Source organism: Anopheles ziemanni, chromosome 3 (genome assembly GCF_943734765.1).
Source record: "Anopheles ziemanni chromosome 3, idAnoZiCoDA_A2_x.2, whole genome shotgun sequence".
NCBI lineage: Eukaryota > Metazoa > Arthropoda > Insecta > Diptera > Culicidae > Anopheles > Anopheles ziemanni.
The window spans coordinates 85,004,337-85,017,918 of record NC_080706.1 but is presented as its reverse complement, the minus strand read 5'-3'; the positions used below and the strand labels follow the sequence as shown (position 1 = coordinate 85,017,918).

Here is a 13,582-nt window from a genome sequence, read left to right as displayed (position 1 = left end):
AAGTAAAATATTCAAAGTAATAATTGAATTTCCGCACCATTTCCAATAAAGGGTCTTTGTGGCTGTATAATAATATGCGTTGCTGATGTGCTAAACCTTACCTAATTCTAATCGTTTGCACGTTCTACCAAAAATTTACCAATGCATACATATTGCGCAACTTTACGTTTGTAAAGCGTGGTAACAGACAGCGTGTACGATAGTCAAGCCGAGAAGTGAAAATTCGAGATAAAAATCGCAAAGCAACACAGGTAGGACGTACTGTTTATTATATGTATCCAGCAGCCTGTAAATGGAAACCAAATGACGCTAATGAACTCTAAGATTGAGCGGATCATACTGACGCTTTATTGCAGGTAGGATCTATGAACTCTAGACACTGTGAGACATCAGAATCCATGATTTCATAGTTTTGATTGATAGGGTATTCTTTGGTAAGTTAACAATTGGTACTTTTCAATACCAATACTATGGTTGATTAGTTAGCACTAATCACTAAAGCTATCACACAATAATTGCTAGGTATCACAGTCCGTCTCAGTCTCAATAAGCAGATAAATCCGCAGTTCATGCACGTCCATTCAACAACCGTCATTGAAGAAGATCGAAAACATAAGTGGACCAAGATTGCTTCCGCCAGAAGTACCCCCAAACACTATGGAACACACGTATTTCTGTATTTAAGTTTGTATGTATGTATTTCCATTCAATATATCTTTCTCACAGGGCTATATGTAGAGCTTACGACTAAATCCTACGCTTACCGACATCACAATAAGACAGAAAGATTAGGATCCTTAATTCACACTAACGCAAGTAATATAGATCAGTAGTCTAAAAGATTAGAGAACGGAGATAGGGATTGAGAAAACTGAATGACTAAGCGTTTGAAATGAATAGAGGAGTGGTAAAAGTCCAACAGATGGAAGAGAAGGTTAACGTCTTACGGAGTAGTGGTGGTCACAAAGGTATGAGATGAACCTCATGATCAACCACCATGAGGGTGACAAATAAAGCATATGTAATTTTACTAGCAGTTGTAATGATTGACTCGAACAAAGCTTGATGTTATGTCGGTATACTCGAGAAAGTCAGTGGTCGCAATCTAGGAACTCTCTATGAACAATGACGTCGAACAGCTTGGAGGCGCACAGGGAGGTTATAGCTCGATAATCTTTACTATAAAAATTACCCATTTCATTTGAGATAACCTATTTGTTATTTTTGTGCCTCTGCTGACCGACTAAATTGATAGAATGACTTATCTACTTATTCTGCCTAGGTAATGGTGAACGGCCTGTAGCGTTACATTGAACTACGTAAGAAGTGTTCTTGCATAATGTTCTCCAGTATGGGCAGGAGGCAGGTATATTGTTGGATGGTTTACATGTCCGTTTTTCTAGTGTCTTGTATTCGTTTTCATTTTCTCTAAACTGTTGAAGATGGTCTTCTCTTTTAGCAATGAGTTAAAAAATACAATAAAACACACTGTGTTCATAGAAGGAGAAGGTAGAAACTAAACATGCGACCAGTTGACATCCAATTGTTACAGTCCAGCTCGTTACATTGTCATCAGCCACCGCACGGTCGTCGCTAAGCTCAGGAGGAATGCCGTCGAAACCAAACTTTTCCCGAGTGTTCCGCTGCCACTGAGTGCCCGGTAGTCGTTCCCGTACGCCGTCGAACCGAGCGTCTGCCCCACGTCCTCGTTCGGCATATCGGTGCTGAGCGTGTAAAATTGGAAAATGTCGCTAACCTAGGATGGTGGAGAAACAAAAATGGAATCGAAATTAACGTTCGATAATCGAGATGAACGAGTCTATTTAATTTCATCAGAATACTCGTTTACAGATGCGACCGTATTAAGGCTACCTCTCATTAAGGCGAGAAAATAGTGCAAAAATACGTCGACGAATATGGTTATAATGGAATTTAATTAAATGTCGCAGTCACACATCGGGTTAACGCTCTGCGTGAGTAATTAAAACGAGTCATTGTTTCGATCAAAGTACCCATGGTACGCTTTTCCTGCCCTTTCTCTTCTGGGAAAGTGTTCAAGGAATCATTTTGTCTCTATAATAGTATAATCGGATTGAAAGCGGGTCAAAAGGGCGTACATGAGATGGACGAAAATGAAAATGAAATGTCCGAACACGTTGGCCTATTTTGTACACTGGACGCTCGTTTTTTATGATTTTTTGTTTGTTTGTTCATTCACGATCAACGTTTGGTTTTTATGTCAAGTATTTTCTCCTCAACACTCATTGCTCATTGTTTCTACCTACCAATGCTCCGAAAGCACACGTACAACCTGAAACGCGTTGCAGTCGTGCCACAAAATCTCGTTAGTCGCAACGCGAGTGTGCAATCAATTTTAATCAGCCTATCGGTTGGAAATTGTTGCAAAATAGCGTCTCGCGGGAAGTTCCAAACTGCTATGAAAAGGCGGTGCTCTTGTATCTCTCCCACAACCTTGCCCTCTCTTTGCCTTTTTGATGCATGCGTTTCAGTGTGGAGTCATGTTTATATGTAATTTACATTTGCGCTGGATGAGGTAATTAAAAATGTAATGTAAATTATTTCGAATTTATCGTGGCCAGATTCGAACTAAACGTGCGTGATGTGAACGTTTGGTTTTTTTTCAATTCATTTATGAGTGAAAATCGTTCTTTTTTTCATAGCTTTGGTATCGTATGGGCTAATAGTTTTCATTCCAGTCCCTCTCACATTTTCTGATGATCATTATCGGTCCTCACGGGATCTTCAAATCCTACCTTTTGCAGGCTATTATTGGATCGGTGCTGTGTTTGTCAGTAAATGTGTGGACGATAGTTTGCGTGCAGTGGGTCGAAGTGAAAATGGACATCATACCGATGAGATTAATTTTACAACGTATAATGTAATTAATGTTTTCTCTATAATGAGGTGTAAATCAAATGGTCTATTTACGATGTAATTAGCTGATAGTGTGTTGTAGCATCCTCGATTGGTAATCGAATGGGTTATTTCCAATATTTATCAACCGTTGTTGGCCAAGTGGTGGGCCTTGTAGAATGGTTCCGCTAATTGAGTGCTATCTCCGCTTGGACAACTAGACAACATTACTATTAGCTCAACTTTTCGCATGATTCTAATTTAGTGTGGTATTATGTCGTATTTAGCAATCGGTTTTATTTTGTTTCATTTACCGTTAAAGTGCATAGTGTCACCAATACGAAAAGGCAAAATGTCCAAATTATTTATGCCTTTGAGAATCTCAAGCAAGCCAGGCCAGACTCCTGTGCTTAAGAGACTTCCGATTCATTTGCTTGACGTATTTTGAAAAGCTGTATTGCTTTCGAACTTAAATACTACTAAAAACAATCATGTTATACAAATTCTTGTCCTAATTTTTCTGTCAATATTGCATAAAACAAATTGGAAACCCCGACAATTAAGTTTAAGGATCAGGTAACACTCACCTCATTCCATCCGTAGCGATTTTTCGCCTGTACGATCGTCTCGTAGACGGAGTTCGGATCCAGTCCCTTGATGGTGTAAGTCATGATGTGCCGATAGGATTCAGAACGGGTCGACGGTGGGCTCAGGATGATGTCGTGCCATCTGCCCGGGTGTTGATAAGACTCGTTCATCTGAATTTGAGCACCATGGCACCGACGGCATCATTGATAGAGTGCATTGGAGTGATAAGAGTTGCAATAATTATGTTTTTGTTTGGTTTGAATGCTCTTATGCGAATGAGGTAGAACTTGAAATGGGATTGTCTGGAACGAAAGCTGACAAGAGTAATGATGGTGGGAAAGGGGAAAAAAGAATTCTGACGATTTGCAGCAGTCCAGACGTGGTCTATACTAATACGTTTTGAGCTTTTGAGACTCTTTTGTGATTTAGATTCAAGAAAATTAATCCTACTTACTGAATGCAGCCCTGCATAGGACTTGATTCTGCGAGAGAAAGAAATATCTCTTGCGAAAAATGTATTTGAATAAAGCCATTTTATTCTCACCAGCTGTTATCGTAGACAAAGAATTGTATAAGCTCATACAATATTTCAACTCGAGGGTATAAAAGCTACAGAATGTATTTATCGCTACCTATTGCAATATTCTACACATTTGTTGTTCTACCTAACATCGAGAATCAATTCAAAGCTTTTCTCGAAGCTACAAACGTAATGCTACAAAGTAATGTTCTCATCAATATGGAAATGGAAGTGGTTTTTCTTCTGCTGTGCAAAAGATTCATTGGCAAACAGGAGAATCGGCACGGAATTAATTCAGGAGATGTTAAAAGAAACCTGAAGTATCAATTATTACTTAAACATGAAACAATCTCCCGGTTGCGGTTTGATAATGTTCTGGTGGGTGATTGTAAAATCTATGCTCGTGCTACAATAAATTACTTTGAAAAGGGGGATACTCAGTAGGAACGAGTGTTTTTCATGGACGCCGTGCCGCGCTGATGTGGCTGTGTATAGTAAACCCTGACGCTCCAGAATTATGGAAAAGGTTTTACTGATAGTTATGGTGGGGAATAAATTTGTAACCGAAGATAAGTTTTCCTGTTCCTTTAGCGACCGCATGATGCGGAAGCGTACGAACTCAGGATTGGAATGGGATGAAAACGATAGCGAAACTCAAGGAGAAGCGAAGGCGAGCGGGAATTATTGCTGGCAAGCTTTCTGCACAGCCCCAGAGTTACTTACCAATAATTTTCTGTAGAGTAATCTTATTTCCTCTATCAGTGGGAATGATTCAATGCTCCATGTTAGGTTGTACATTTCCCGATATCTGCTGTACATTGGCGAGTGGAACTGGGCCGGTCCAGGCCGTCCCGACACTTCGATGTATTTCTTTGCGCGTCCCAGAGAATTTTCCGCCACACAACTGTGAAAGATAGTTCCGGTTGAAATGTGAGTTTTTGAGTTAAATAAGTATCACTCAGAGTTGGGGGTACTGCTTAAATGTCCCCAAGTATATTCTCTTCAATTAAATTACGGTAAAGCTTACCAATACACTATTGGACACATTCAATTACCTGTAGTTTCCGAAATCCGAGGATCGGACGTTCCTTATTGCGAGATAATGCTTCTCCCCTCGTGTATCCATCGTCCGCCTATCATTGGGATGAAGCAAAAAGGAATCCTGATACCACATGACCTGAAAATAGAGTAGTTCAGCAGAAACTGTAGCGCATACTGGATCTACAAATACTGAAAACTGAATCAGTATCGTCAGTATATTTTGTTAAGATCTGTTGCCAAAAGCCCAACCAATATCATTTCGAAATGTATCCCTGACAATGGGATATGGCCAGTAAAGTGAAGTTTCATTTCGACTTTGTGGTAGAGTAATTTCTTTATCGTTGAACAGCAAATAGAAATAAAACCATGTGGATGGTAAAACGGTTGAAAACGATCGCTAGAAGAAAAACTGGGCTTGCCATCTATTGATTGCTTCGAAGAAAAGTTGAAACGGGTAGTTTTTTGATCATCTAAATGATCAAATCCTAACCAAGGTTTTTGTTTGCTTCTTGGTATCGACGAGAGGAAACTGGGGCACAAATGGGAGACTTTTCATTGGAGGAAACTGCATTGTATGAAACGGTAAAAGAAAGTTTGAGTAATTTTCAAACCATTTCTAAAATGGTTTAAATTGCAATTGTATATTTTTCTTGTAATTGAATTACATACTCTTTACAATATGGTTTGAGTTGTTTGCTTCTCTAATTATTTAAAACATTCACATAAAAAGATTAAGATGCTGCTTTGCTCAATATTCTTAATAGTACTGAACAACAAGACGAGCATTCTCAACCATTTTTTCAAAGGTATCTTTTACGGATGCTGCAACATATGCGAAAGTTGTTTTTTTAATTCCGTTTGTGGCAGTAACATTTTATAAAAAGTAAAATAAAATAACGTCAATTTTATATCGTGCTTTCCACGGAGCACTTTCCACCATTTTGCATAGAACAGCTTCTCCCGGTTGGCCCTAGCCAAGCCAAAGTGGTGCCAGGAACTACTTCGAGCATCATTACCGGTTGCAGTGAAAATGGATTGATATATTGGTTCCATTTTTCAGCGCTGCTTTCCGAATGCATTATGCAGCAAACTTTGCTCAGAGTTCTTTCCCTTTCCCGTTGGATTCTGTTTTATTTTACCTTCCTATTTGCCTGGAATCTTTTGTTCTTATTGAATTTTTTAGGTAAAATGTAGCGACTTTGGATTAAAATGGCTGTTTTGTCACATTAAAAAAAGGTTGGTACAAAAACATTTCATAGTTATGAAGCAGTAATAAAATTTGTTCGTTTAAAAACTGAAGTTTTATCGTTAAGTTATTATATTTGCTTAAGTGTTGATATGATAGAATTTGATTATCTTTCTTCGACTTCTTCAAAAATAAACAATCCCACTTTTAAGAGCATCAGCAATGATCCTCTTTTGTAAAGTTTCTCAGTGTGCAAACAAAATAGTTGTGAAACAATACTGTTGTACTGGAATGTACACGCTTTTAGAATCAAGGGAAAACCTTGACCCTTACCAGTACCAAAAAGTGAATGTGTATGTTTTGGAAGTTTTTTTATTTCAGTCTGGAAATTACCTCCGGATTAGCATCGCCGTGCACAGTGCAGACGAGCTGGGCTTCGTATCCTTCGCCGGCGTGGACCCATGATTTTTCCACTGTGATTTCGGGTGGAGCTGCGAAGATCCGGAGAGTCGTACGGCCAAGGTAGGTGGCAAGCGGGTGAGACGAGAGAAAGGTAGAAAAAGAAAACCCAAAATTTAGCAAAAGCGACTAGTTTAATATATCAAACTCCAGCATTGTGCGGAATTTCACTCGTACCGACCATTCCGAGAAGGATCATAACCATTTTGTTCGGACGGTTAAACATACCGGCACGGTGAGTGTTACTGTGTTGTTTCTTTGTGCTCGTCCTGTGTGAGGCGACGTTAGACTGCCTTCGAGTTTGGAAGGATTCTTTTAAAGCTCCTAATGCGATTAGCATGAGTACAGCCGTTATACGATTAGTGTGATCAACTCACTCGTTGGGAAATGTTATCAAACAAATAATAAAAGGTCCGCGTAACAAGTATGTAATGTAAATTGATAAATTTGGGCGATAAAATGGATAACTAGAGTTTTCAATCGCACTAGATCCTAAATAGAGGTAATTTTAAACGCTCACCATTTTCTGAAACGGATGATAATTTTTCCATGTTAAGATGTGTTTTTAAATGGAAAGTTACAAAAAAAAGACCAAATGCTTTTTTGCGCGTCATTTTGGTTTTAAGTGAGTTTATCTGAATTAAAATTTTTCCTTTTGAAAATAAAAACTTTGAAACGAATTCTATACCAAGCTAAAGGAACGATGTGCTATAAAAACCAAAACTGTAAAAAACAAGTATACTAAAAAGTACCAGTACATGGTTTCGAAAACTTTTATCAAATGGACGAGCGCTTTACAAAAGTACGGGCAAGCAAAGTGTTAACAAAGTTTTAAAAATAAAGAGCATTGAAATAAATAATGGTTGCACTGTACGATTTTTTTTTAAGGTGATATTATTAACAACTGTGTGATTAGTAAGAATTAGTAGTTGTTTAAGTTAGAAAAGTAGCTGTTTAAGGGTAATTAAACATCATTCATCAAGCAGAACATTAGATTGTGTAGTGTTTGTTTGATTTTGGATCGTTTCTTATCAAAATTAAACTCATATTATGGAATAATTTAAAATGAAAAATGGTACTCTAACCATTGTACACTAGAACCATTGCTGTATCGGCATTCCAGAGAACGGGAACGCAATCGAGAAATCTATTTTTAATTGAATTCAAATCCAACTTTTCATAATCGAGCAAAATGACAGAACTTCATAATGCCACCGGGCAGGCGAACAGGCGAATTACGCAGACGGCTGCACGAAAACTCTGGATACCGACGGGTGTTTTGTCGAATCATTTCACAATTAGTGACTGATTGCTTCCGGCGCAATCGGAATAGAGTTTGTATGGGCGGTTGGACTGCAGTCTGTCCCCCGGGCCAGTCGGATCAATTACTCACAGAGCACAATCAGCTGCATGTCGACGAAGACCGGCTCCCGGATGCCGTTGTCCGCGTAGCACCGGTACGTTCCACTGTCCTGCCGGTTGACGTTGTCCAGCGTCAGGGTGGGACCCTCGGAGAGATGCGGCGATCCGTGTATTGAGTCCTACGCGGTGGGGATAGAGAGAAAGAAAGAGATGGAGAGAAAAACCAAAATCAGGAACAAACGCCGGAAGAAAAGAACACATGATTTTCCGTCGAATCCTGCGGACCCTTTAGAGGGAACGACATCAACGCTCCAGCTAGCGTACCTTCCGTGTCCAGCTGAGGCTCGGCACCGGATTGCCGGAGGCCTTGCACTCCAGCGTGGCCGAGCCGCCCTTCCGAACGGTGACGTGGCCAGTTTCCGGGTTCGAGCGCACCGAGGGCGGCACGAGAATCTCGACTGTGTGCACCAGATCCCGGTTGTCGTGGTCACCGATCTGGCAGTTGTAATCCCCGGCGTCCTGCGGGCGCACGTTTTTAATCTGCAAGCTGTAGCCCTCGAGCAGCTTGAACCGGGCGTCGCGGGTGATGATCAGATTGGCCGCCGTTACGACGGCGCTCCCTCGTCGCCACAGAAGGATATTCCGGCCTGGAAGGAGAAAGTTTCCGAGAGACGAAAGATAAAGAGCGCGTTTAAGAGATTTTTCTGTTCAGAGGGTCCACTGCTTAAAATATAGTTAGTCGGAAATAAAACGTTGCCTTCAACATTTTCCAAATGTTATTTTTCATTTTACACATTTCTGCCTTTAAAGGCGATTCTTAAAAGAAAATCTTTTCTTAAAACAAACCTATCCGTTATCCGGACCTTGCCCTACTGTGCATCGATAGCAACTTTCCGCCTCGTTTTCCACAATGACCGTGAAATGACACACAAAAAACTGAATCACAAAATCCATTTTCATCTGCTTGTTCTCTGTTGCAGAAAACATTCGTAAAAAACAATGTCGAAACGAAAGCCGAATGACTCGGGCACCTTCCAAAGTCGGCCTTACCCTCAAGCGAGCGTACGTATGGTGTGGTAAAGTGTCTGCTGCCGAACGCAAGCCTCCCGGAGAAGGCATTAGACATAAATGACGTTAGGACGCATGGCTAAGAAGTCTCAAAGCCGGAGCTGTCGAAGATAAAACGGCTAAACTTAGTGCTGTGCTTAAAAAGTCAATTTTAATGCTACGTAAAGTTCGAACGAATTTTGATCATTCATGTGTCGTTATCCGTGCTTTGGTTGTTCCGTCATCGGAATGGTTTCGAGACGTCTCGGAGACATTTTAGAATGTGAACGTTAAACGGATTGGATTATACGTAAATTAAGTTGGAAATTGGCCGCCATTTGCGAGGGAATGGAATGAAATGAAAATGGATTAGCATTGAACAAAACTGCGGCTTTCTGTGGTAAGAAACAAACTTCGTTGCACAATGAAACTATGAAAACTTTTGAAATAACATAAAATAAATTTGATAATGAATAAAGAAGAGCGATTAAACGATACACAATATATAGGACTTTATGGGGTAAAATGAAATTCCGCTAAATATAAAAATAAATATAGAATCAATCATATGATACGCTATAAGAAACTGCAAATGCGCTGAGCAAAGAGGATGCAATACCTTTCACGTTTTAGATATCCTTAGTGAAACGTTAGGTTATAAACGATATCTCAGCGGCGTTCGTTTTACAATTACGTGCATCAAGCGGTTTCTTATTTGCTCTACTGTTAAAGATAATAAAGATGCTCTGCTCTCATTCTTTCCCATCCACTTGTGGCCAAATTATCAGCCTCTCAGCCATGCCACTTTTGCATGGAAGTAAATGGAATGTACCTACACCTACTGCCTCTCGCAATTTCCTTCAACTTTTTACCATTAGCATACATCATTGTTGCAAATGTATAATTGAATAGTTTAATGTTAATGAGTGAATTAAAATGCACTTTGTATTCTATCATGGTCCGAAAGTAGGCACCCGTTGTAACCCATCTGCTAATTTGCCGACGGTTATGAAGTGTGGGCCAACAAACTGACAAAGAAAGAGGAGGTAACTCGATCTTGGAGCTAATTTTGCCGGTTTCCCGATAATGAGTGGGGAAGACATTACGTTAACATAAAAAAGTGGTTAGTCTCTCGTTTCCTCCCACAACAGCAGGGCTTTTGAAATATGCCGTGAAAGTTTTCCCACTGTCATGCTCCATGTGAAGCAGAGCAAAATAGGAAAAGTCGGCCAAAATAAGGTAAGGCGAACAAAACGAACAGTAAAATGCCAGGTTAGTTTGCCTGGTACGGTGAGGAATCGTTCTGCAAATGAATTTAAAACTTCATTTAAAATCATCTCCTTCATGTCGTCCCTTTTGCCAACATAAAAAGTCATTTCTATAAGATAGAACAGGGAGCACTGAAAAATAAAATTAAAGGTTCTCGCTTTGTTCAAGACCGCAACACATTCCACCGTCTTTTGCCACATCCCCGAGACTGAAGGATGCACCGAAATAGGAATAGGATTGGTAATTTCGCGAAAACTGCCGGTAGCACCGCCAGCGATGGAAAGTGAAAAGCCGAAAACTCAAAGCGAAACGGGGATGCTCTTGTACTACCGTTGAGCCTCCACTTTCCGCTGGGACAGTACTGGAAAACCGAACCGACAACTATAGTGCTAGACTATACAGGCGAATCGCGGCAAGGGGCTCGGCATTGGCGTATTGCGATTGTACAGCTTTTCCGGCCAGCACGTTGTTTCATTTTGTTCTGCTGCATAGTGTGGTTGAAGGGCATGGCAATGCATTAGAAGTTCAGATAGGAACGGTGGCCGCAGGTGCGGTTGGGGAAGATGCGGGGGCAACATTTGCCTTTGCGTGAAAATGTATTTTATCAAGCCCGGGGTTGCTGGTGTTTGCTACGCCGCGAGTTGTTTATTATGCTCGCGTTTTGCCGTGCGAAGCGTTTGCGATCGTCGACAGGCAACTGTTGTAATCGAAATATGAGCAGCGCGGTAGATAAACGTAGATTTTGCGGATCTTTCGTGTTCCGGTAAAGAAAAAAGGTCTTAACTATCAGCTATGATAGTTCGAAGGGTAGTTATTGCTCGTTGAACAATGAAAAACATGGATGGTGTTTTGAACAAAACTGATAAAACTTGCTTATCATCACCTGATTTTTTGGGGAATTGTTTTTTTTTTCAATTGATGGATTTCAGTAGCTAGCATTCTAACGCATTTTGTTGGCATACAACACATCATACATAGTAATAAATTTTTTACCTGTTTTAATTGCATTTACGCAGTGCATTACTATTTTCAGTTGCTTGTTGCATCTGTGTTGGCACTTTTAGATTAAATTTTATAAGTTTTGCATGCTGTTAATAGGCGATATTTGTATTTTGAGGCACTCAATGGTTTAAAAACTGCTGATAGTGCTTGTTTGATTAAATTTGGAGCACAACATTGAATCAGAGGAATTAAAATAAAGAAAAGATTAGAAAATCTGACAGATTTGCGGAAGGCGTTGTTTAACTATAATTATTGAGAAAAGGTGAAAAAAGATAAATATGGTAAACTAGCTTGACGCCCCGGCGTTGCTCGGTGAAGAAAAGGTTGAGAAAAGATTTATGGTTTTACTCTTTACTTGAAAGTTTGAATTAATTTATTAGTTAAAATATCGGCATATTTAAATGTATGAAATTTCATGAATTTCTCCGTGATGTATAAACCTTAGGGTAACTATGTTGGATACACCTTGACATTTGTTTACATGCTTGTTTAGTTTGTGTTAGTAAAACTGAGTTTAAATTGTAAAATATAGATAATTTAATCAAAAAATAGTGATCAAACAAACCTTCAACAACATCTGCAGTACTTAAACTTAATGTGTGAAAAGTTTCAGAAGCGACGGTTCAGTATTGGTCGAGTTTTTAGTGTACACCGAACTCCATACATAATAAAAAAGCTAAAATATGAAGTAGATAATCGTAAAGTATTAATGCATAAGTACTTATTATTCAAAACTTGGCGTTCCTATAAAACGATCGATTGGCTGCATAAATATAGGGTCCTATAATGAAACATGAACATGCTGCTGCACTTCTACGAACCGCTAGACAAATTAATTCCACAATAGTTCTGTAAGTGCTAGAAACAATGGTTGGAAATTAATGCCCTCAACCGAAGAGAGGTGCGGGGTTGGATGGGAATGCTATAAACATAATTATTTGAACTCTAATTATCATTGCCGGAGATTCCCGGAAGTGCCCCAGAACGGAAGACAAATGAAGCGGTGGAATTCTGCGAGGAAGATAGGTTAAAGCGGCGTACAGCGCGCGATCGACTGGAATCGACTGCAGCATGCTGGTCGTACACAAGTAGTGTTCATTGCTTTGCTCCAACACCACACACATACACGTTTAGTACGGGGTCAGTTTTTCCGGTGAGCGCAAGGTGAAAAGAATTCCGTAACAGAGGCTGGAAAATTACTGGACAGGAAGCGGGAGCCGTGCAAACAAAATCCTGTCCAAAGCATTTCGGATGGGTCTTGTTTGCTCTACCACTGTAGCGCCGTGTGTGTGTGCGTGTGTTTGGGAGTGTGGGTCGGTAAATTCGGAACTTCATATGTGCAAACGAAACCGAAACGGGCCGGGCATATGTTCGATGCTCATTTACTAAACTCTGTTTGAATGGAGCAAGGATCAGGTAGTTCCAGCACCTGGAAAAGAGGACCGAAGAGGAGCTCATGCTACTCCTTCCCCTTCCCACTTTCAGCGATCCATCGTAGATGGGATTAAATTTGAAATAACATTCGCTCCAAAACGAGTCCACCGAAACGGGAAGAGAAGCCCAACACGGCTTTTGCCAGGACTCCCCAAGGACTCCGCAAGCCCCTGAACGTGCGAAAACCGTGAGTCGTGATCGGGAGGGAAAAGTGTGTTTTGGGTGCTGTCTGTTGGAATCGGTTCATTTATTCGCAGTTTGAATGCAGTTTTAGCTGGCCGAACTGGACATTCGCCGTAAGCCTCCTTTGGACTCTGATGGGTCTGATGGATGGATACACCATTTCCCCTAAGTGCAAAGCGGTGATGCTGTGCTGGCATTCCCGAGGTCGGTTTCCGAATAATTTATACGCAACAATGTGCTCGCACACATGAGGCTACCATTACCCTTAGTGCCGCATCCCGAGTGGTTGCTGGTTGGTGGAAAATCCATCGGTAACACTAAAACAGATGCCTTTTCCGGTACTCGGAACGGATATAGAAAATAGCGGAGCGAGAAAACATCCTCATGAGTGCGTGGAAAAATCGAATAGCGGATACAAACGACGAGAAAGTTTACGCCGCCCGGAGTGTGCGGTGAAATGAAAAATTAATTATCGTGCTGTTTGATTTAGTAAATGCGTGCGTGTATAGTTTTTCACGCATCGCCTCCACCAATCCGTTGCGCAAATGAACTGCATCCATGAATGATTCAATTAAAATAACATCCTTAATGTACGCATTTAAGTCCATCGCTCCTGG

General features: G+C 40.5%; 1 protein-coding gene across 1 annotated transcript in view; it reads right to left on the bottom strand.

Moving 5' to 3' along the window:
• Positions 1–1,561: 1,561 nt before the first annotated feature.
• The window catches only part of LOC131285681 (protein amalgam-like), a 56,881-nt gene continuing 44,860 nt past the window's right edge, over positions 1,562–13,582 (bottom strand). Inside the window, exons 3-9 of the mRNA XM_058314539.1 lie at positions 8,355–8,677; positions 8,062–8,209; positions 6,603–6,700; positions 5,038–5,159; positions 4,706–4,886; positions 3,462–3,632; positions 1,562–1,756 (exon numbers count right to left, since the gene is read on the bottom strand). Of these exons, the coding sequence (XP_058170522.1) occupies positions 1,562–1,756; positions 3,462–3,632; positions 4,706–4,886; positions 5,038–5,159; positions 6,603–6,700; positions 8,062–8,209; positions 8,355–8,677 (1,238 nt within the window). The remainder of the gene's footprint in view (positions 1,757–3,461; positions 3,633–4,705; positions 4,887–5,037; positions 5,160–6,602; positions 6,701–8,061; positions 8,210–8,354; positions 8,678–13,582) is intronic.